The sequence below is a fragment of the Lemur catta genome, chromosome 5 (assembly GCF_020740605.2).
Source record: "Lemur catta isolate mLemCat1 chromosome 5, mLemCat1.pri, whole genome shotgun sequence".
NCBI lineage: Eukaryota > Metazoa > Chordata > Mammalia > Primates > Lemuridae > Lemur > Lemur catta.
In genome coordinates, this window is record NC_059132.1 from 650,440 (window position 1) to 657,304 (window position 6,865).

The window sequence follows — 6,865 nt, forward strand, 5'->3', positions numbered from 1 at the left end:
AGTAGGGGTTGGGGGATGAGGGGCGGGGATGGGGGGTGAGCAGTAGGGGTGGGGGTGGGGATGAGGAGCAGGGGCGGGAGGGCAGGGGTTAGGGCATGAGGGTCAGGGGTGGGGGGCGAGGAGCAGGGGTGAGGGTCAGGGGTGGGGGGTGAGGAATAGGGGTGGGGGGTGAGGAGCAGGGGTCGGGGTCAGGGGCAGCAGTGGGTGCTGGGGGTGGTGCCAAGAAACGGGATTGGCCCCTTCCAAGGCTCTGTTAGTTCCTTTTCCAAAAATAGTAACGGCTGAGTCTGAGGTAGCACCGTTTCTTGCGTAGGAAACCAGTAATTCTCACGGCGTTTACAGGAAGCGTGGAGGAAGAAATGGGAAGAAGACTCTGCCGTGGACAGAGAGGACCACTGAGGACACGGCCACGAGTGCTGGGACACTCCAGCACTCAGGCCCCTTAGACTGCAGTTTCTCCTGGACTTCTGGCAGCCAGAAATGCTGCTTCTCTGACCTCCTACGGTCACCGGGACCTGCCACTAACCGCAGCACAGACACTGTACCCTACGGAGCGAAGATGCCGCCCAGACTCCCGTTAACAGAGAAATGACATGGCAAGATCCCAAGCACACATGCGATCACTTAGCCTCATGAGAGGACATGGAGGACAAAGCCATTCAGGGACCGATTCCGAACCGAGAGGAGGGTTGGTGGGGGCTCCGCAGCCCTCCCACCATCCAAGGGAGAGAGGACAAGGATGGTCACCCACTGCTGTCTCCCCCCATGTCTTCCTGCTAGGAGTTGGGGACACAGCATGCTCAAGAACCCAAGACACCAGGCGTGTCTCCGTGAGAGGTCATAGCGCTGTCCGAGCAGAGGCAGGAGGCAGAGGGTGGGGGACACGTCAGACCAGGTCTGGAGACGCCGCAGGCTGCCCAGGTCACAGCCTTCCCTGCTGTCCAGCCTGCGGCACCCAAACCCCCCACGAGCCCAGTAGCGGGGAGAAGGCTGCCCCCCACCTTTCTGCAAGCTCCCCCAACACAGAGCCAGACTTGGGGGGTGGCCTGCAGAGTACGCGTGAGTTGATGCGTCTCCCAGAGAACCGTGTCCAGCCCATCTGCTAAAAGCTACAGTCACCATCAACCCTGAAGTTCTCCAGCCGCTAAGCTGAGTCCTGGTCTAGGTGGCTTCATGCAGCCTCGGTTCTAGGGGCAGAAAAGAGAGGCCAGAGGTGCTGCCCCTTCCAACGTGGGGAGACCACTGCAGGCTCGAATGGGTCCCGGCTGAGTCCCCCTTCTCCATACTGACAACTGCCTTCCTCTCACTGGCTTGGGGGCCTCGCTGTCCAGCCTCCAGCCAACTGCCCCGTCCACTCCTACCGGCTGGCTCACAGCCCGCCTTGCTGCCCTCTGTCCCAGCTCTAACTGGCCTTGCTGTCCCCTTTCTGGTTGACCTCACTGTCCCTCCAAGTGGCCTTTCTGCCTATTTGGCGAGATCTGTAGTCAGTGTCTGGAAGGGTCTGGAGCAGCCCTGGGTGGGCAGGAGGGGCCCCACAGGGGGTCTCAGCCCCTACAACAGTCCACAGGTTGGAGGGAAAACACGGCTTTGCAGCAAGGCTGAGTCCTGCCCGGTTCCTTGCTCCACCTCCTGCGCCCGTGGGCCAGGCCGTGCTGGGCGTGAGGAGGGTTCAGGGCACCTGTCAGCGGGGGTCTGTCCCAGAGCTGCCCCTTCAACCTGGGCCTGCCTGCTCTCCCACTCGCTCCCATTCCTCCGAAAGCCATCAGTCACTGCGCCTGTTCCTGGCCCCAACAGGTGCCAGGCCGGGTTTGCCATCCAGGGTCTGAGAACTGAGATGCTCATTGTTCCCTGCCTGGCCCGGCTTCCTGCTCTAAGGCCCCGGGAGGGAGGCAGCTGCGTGAATGCAGGAGCCGGCCTTCCCCCGCCGCACCCCCAGCTGAACGCCTGGACGAGGCACAGGGAGAGGAAGGGCGTCTCTGGGAGAGCTGGCAGATAGGGACTTCCTGGGACTTGAAATCCTTCAGGCTCGGAGATTATTGCTTGGACCTCAGAACAGACAGCTTGGCTTGGCTCAGAATTTCTGTCCCCATCCACTTCCCTCTTCCCACTTCTGCCTGTCACAGACCCCACGCTTGACGTGAGTCAGGAACGTCATAAAGGAAGCAGGCCTGGGAACGACCACACCTGCCAGGGGGCTCCTGGAGTTGTCACGTGGACGACGGGAGCCACACCTGGGCGTCCTGAAGGACAACGGCGAGGGGCAAAGCAACGTCTCATCCACAGCACCCCTCCCGCCCCAGCAATCCGGGGCTCAGTGGACGGTCAGTGGGAAGTCTGGCCCGGCCCAGGCGGGGGACGGGGCTATTGCCCCAGACCGTCCAGGGAGGTGAGGGTCTTGGCTGGGGATTCCTTGCGCCTGTGCCTGGCAGAGCAGCCAGAGCTGTGGAGCTCTAAGGAAACCACAGCCCTCAGGGAAGACCACCCTCTGCAAAACCAGCCACCCCGAAGCTGTGGGTTCATTTGTTCACTCATTCGTTGGTTCGGCACACACCCCTGGAGCACCTCCTTCTGTTCTGGGCTGCACCGGTTCTCAGCACTCAGGGCTCCCCAGCGGAGGGTGACCTGGCCCTGCCCACAGTTACACCTGTTCCCTGCTGCTTCTGCCACACTGGCATCGCCCCAGCCGCGCACACAGCCTGGCGTCTCAGAGCTCACTCAAGTCTGATATTTGCTGATTGACTTGTGGCAAGGAAACAGATTATAAAACACATCATGATTAAAGTAAATGACTCTCGGGGAATTCTTTATAGCATTCATTGATGCAAGAAACACTGATGTGCATTGTGTGCCCTGCCCTCAAGCAAAGCACAGGACTCGGGGAAGAGGCCGAAGACTGCAGCTCAGTGGAAATTGCAACATCAGGGGCTGCACGTCACCTGTGCAGCCCAGGAGGGACGTCCCCTTGGCCATCCGCACGCCCACTTCTAGCCACACCTGCTTGGTGCAACTAGTGCACAGAACCTGGCCTGGCATCCTACTCCCGCCGAGCCCAGCCCTGGCCAAGCAGAATTTGCCCCTCAATTTCATTCATTCCAATTCCAACCTTCCCTCACACAGGTCTCTCTGCCCGGAATGCCTTTTCTTTCTCTACTCACTTTCTGCACGTCGGAATCCTGAATCTCCTTTAAGGAAGACCCGGCACAAGTTGTTATAATTTTGGTACTTTATATGTGTCCTGTCTTTAAACCCTCCCTGCCCAGCGACGGCTTCTTTGCCTGAGCCCCCGACTCGCCTGGGGAAGTTGCTTCACCACCGAACCTCCCTGGGTCTCAGCGCCGTGTCCGGCAGACGGGGATAACAGCACAGTGTCGCGGGAAGACTGAAGGGGAGCTCGGAGAATCACAGAACAAGGCGCTTGACACATTGTAGGTGCTCAGTGTAACAGTAGCTAAGTCACATGTTTGCAGCAACACTGTCCCCCATGAAAACAGCGCCCCCAGCCTCCGCTCCCTGCACACACCCAGCACTTCAGTGCATACTGAGTGCCTACTATGTGCCAGGCGCCAGCTGGATGCACAGGGCAGCTTCTGTTATTCAAAAGCCTGTACCTTTTGCTTCTTTTCTTGCAAACAAGCCAGAGCCTCATGCTCACTCCGCCTGTGTAGGGGAAAGTCCTAGGTCCCATCTGGGGTGGAATCTGAGCCAAACCCAGCCTCCTGAAGGTCAACCTAGGAGCCCTTAAAATCACAAGAGGCAGGAAACGAGCCGGAGAGCATAACGAGTGGGTTCTGCCGCCCCCTGGTGTCGGCGTGCTCCTCCCACACAGGCTGAAGAGCCGGAGAAGGTGCCGAGGTCAGAATCCTGCGTGGTGACACCCTGTGACCCACAGCCAGGGTCCCCGGGCACAAGACCCTGAAGACCCACCCCCCGCCACGGTTCTCCCCGCACACTGTGCTGGCCTGACTTCCTGTACTCGGAGTGTGGCCTGCGTGTCTGACAGATGTCCCCACAAGCTGCGGAAGGCCACTCGGACGACACTGGGGGGGGGGGGTGCACATTTGAGCAAACTGGACCCTGCACGAGGGCGTGGGGCTGCGTCAGCCCAGAGGAAGGGGTGCCCTTCTAGAAACTTCTCCTGCTTTGCACAAAGGTGCCACGTAGGCCGGCGAAGCTCCCATCCATCTCTCCCGCCGTCGTCTGCGTCCGTGTGCTGCGTGTTTCTCTGCACCAGGCCCCGCATCTGACTCACGCTGGACTCTTTTACTTGTCTCTTGTTTACCACTCCGCACACAGGTGAGGCTGGGCTGGGCCAGGACTCTGCACTGGCCCCTCCAGCCAGGAGCAGGACACGGCCCAGAGCACGTGGCTGCCTCCCCAGACAGCTCCCCTTTGCCCCTTTATGTCATTCTTGCCCTGAGGCCCCTGAGGGGAGCCCTTGCCTGGACTCACCTTGTCTCCCGAGGGCAAGATTAGGTGGCAAAAAGCACGAAACTCCACTGAAGAGTGACATCGATCGCCTCCCGTTTCTGGGTCTTGCAGCTGCCACAGGATCCCGGAGACAACAAGGCCAAGTGTGTTCCCAGGTCCTTAGCCCAGGAGTCTGCTCGGCCTCCAGAGAAAGGCTGGGGCTCAGGCAAAGTCCCAAAGAGGGGGGACACCTAGCCTAGGAATGCCCCAGGGTGATGGGCATGTCACCCACGAGCACCACACACCAGCCTCAGCCTCTCACTTCACATCGGAAGCTTGGCCTACTGCAAGCAGCTGCCACACGCCCCGACAGTCCCCTGCGTCACCATCCGAGGCCCCTGCATGGACCCTGCTGAGGCAGATCCCCCAGTTTCCCACTGGAGGGGGCACCTGACCACTGTGGGAGCTGCTCCACGAGGACGCAGGACGGAAGGCACAAGAGCCAGCGCCAGGGAACCCCACTTGCAGACAAGGACCCCACACTGAGAGGGGCTTTTCTCTCACAGGCTGCTGCTGACACAAGCGTCCCTGCAGCCCCAGACTTGAGAGAGCTGTCCCTGGACCCACAGCCGGGTGGGGCCTCCTGAGGGTGGGGCCAAGGGGCCCTGGCAGTGGCGAGAGGCTCTAAGACCACCCACCACTGAGGCAACAAACGGTGGCTGTTACTGTCAGCATCGCTATTTTGATCACCCCTGTCCCTTACCCCCGACCCCAGCTCTTGCCCTGTCCTTCCCTGCTGGATGTGCAGCAGGACCAGGGTGGCCCTGCACAGCCTGTCACCAGACACCGGGGACAGAAGGAGCTTAGGGAGCTGAGGGGATTAGAGAGGCCGTACTCACCCCATCCCTGTGGCCCAGCGCGGGGTGATGTGGGGGTGGGCAGAGTGACTACCTGGCCCACCAGCCCTCCAGGTTCAGGCCTCATAGAACCAGGCACCCAGCACTGGCTGAACAATTAAAGCCTCAGGTCAAACCCCCGTCTGCCAGATATTTGCCTGACGCTGGGGACGTCAGTTAACCTCTACACCTCAGCAAATAAAATAGTACCACCAACCTCCTAGGATGTACTATGAATATTAAACAACACATGCAAAATTTCAGGTAAGAATTTCAAAAGAGCCAACGGCCTCCCCTTCTTTGACTCAGAAAGAACTTTACGACGTGATAAATACTAACATCACACAGCATCTCCCCGGCTGGGCCAGCTTTAGGGCCAATATTAAGGATCAAGCTCTTCACATGAATTTTCAGGCTGAGTCTGCACATGCGGGAGGGGGAGGTAGAGACCCTTAGTGGTGCTGTGCTCGGGGGACCCCCGGCTCAGAGGGCAGCGAGGACAGGGCCCGCGGTGAGACCCCAGGCGCGGGTGCGGATCGGACGGGGCGCGGGGTCGGGGTCCAGCGGGGTCCTCACCGCGTCTGGGGGGCGCAGGGGGGGGCCGACTCCTGCGGGCGGGCGGGGGGACCCCGCGTCACAGGCATCTCGCCCGGGGCTGCGGGGCGGCCGGGGAGTGTCCGGAGGAGGCCGGACCGGGCGGCCCAGGTCAATCCTGGTCCCCGCGGACTCGCGGCGGGACCTCAGGCGGCGACACCCGCGGCTTCTGGTCCCGGGAGGTGAACGAGGACGCGAAGTCCGTCCCGGGCCTTGGCCGGAGCCTAATCTGCTCGGCGACGGTCCGGGCCGCGGGGCGGGGGACGCGGGGGTCGCGGAGAGCAGGGCCCGCAGCCCGGGGCTTCCCAAACGCGGCCGGGTCGGGCCGCGGCGCCGGGTGCCCCTCGCCGGCCCGGGGACCGGGGGACCGGGGGACCGGGGGACCGCGCGGCAGCAGGGCCGGGGCCGGCGGCCGGGAGGCGACTCCCGCAGCCCAGGCGAAGCCCCGCGGCCCGCTGGGGACGGGGTCGGGCGGGGACGGCGCGGGACTCACCCGCCAGCAGCCAGAGGGAGCCGCCGGACACGAGGAAGAAGGTCAGCATGTCGCCCGGCGGCCCGGCCGGCTAGGTCGCAGCCCGCAGCCCGCGTCGTCGCCGGCGCCGCCGCTCCGGGAATTTTCGGCCCCCGCCCTGCGGCGCCGCAGCCCCCGCCTCCCTCCCGCGCGCTGCGGAGACGGGCGGAGGGGGAGGGGCGCGCCCCGCACGGGCAGACTCCGCCCCGCACCCAACGCGCCGGCCCCGCCCGCCCAACGACAGGACCCGGCGTTCGGGGAAACCGGCCGGCGACGAGCGCCGGAACGTGGCGCGGCGCCACCCGCTGCCACCCGCTGCCACCCGCCCGCCCCGTGCGACCCCCCGCGCCGCGCGACCCGCAGCCCCACGCGACCCGCAGCCCCGCGCGACCCGCAGCCCCGCGCTGGGCAGGCTCGGCGCCTCGCGGTCGCGCTACCTGTCCTGGGAGCCGCCTGC

At 63.2% G+C, this 6,865-nt stretch overlaps 1 protein-coding gene across 1 annotated transcript in view; it reads right to left on the bottom strand.

The window, feature by feature from the left end:
* Positions 1–6,459, bottom strand: part of ACSL6 (acyl-CoA synthetase long chain family member 6) — a 50,961-nt gene extending 44,502 nt beyond the window's left edge. Inside the window, exon 1 of the mRNA XM_045550733.1 lies at positions 6,391–6,459. Coding sequence (XP_045406689.1) covers positions 6,391–6,439 — 49 coding nt within the window. The 5' untranslated portion in view covers positions 6,440–6,459. The remainder of the gene's footprint in view (positions 1–6,390) is intronic.
* Between the last annotated feature and the right edge of the window lie 406 nt (positions 6,460–6,865).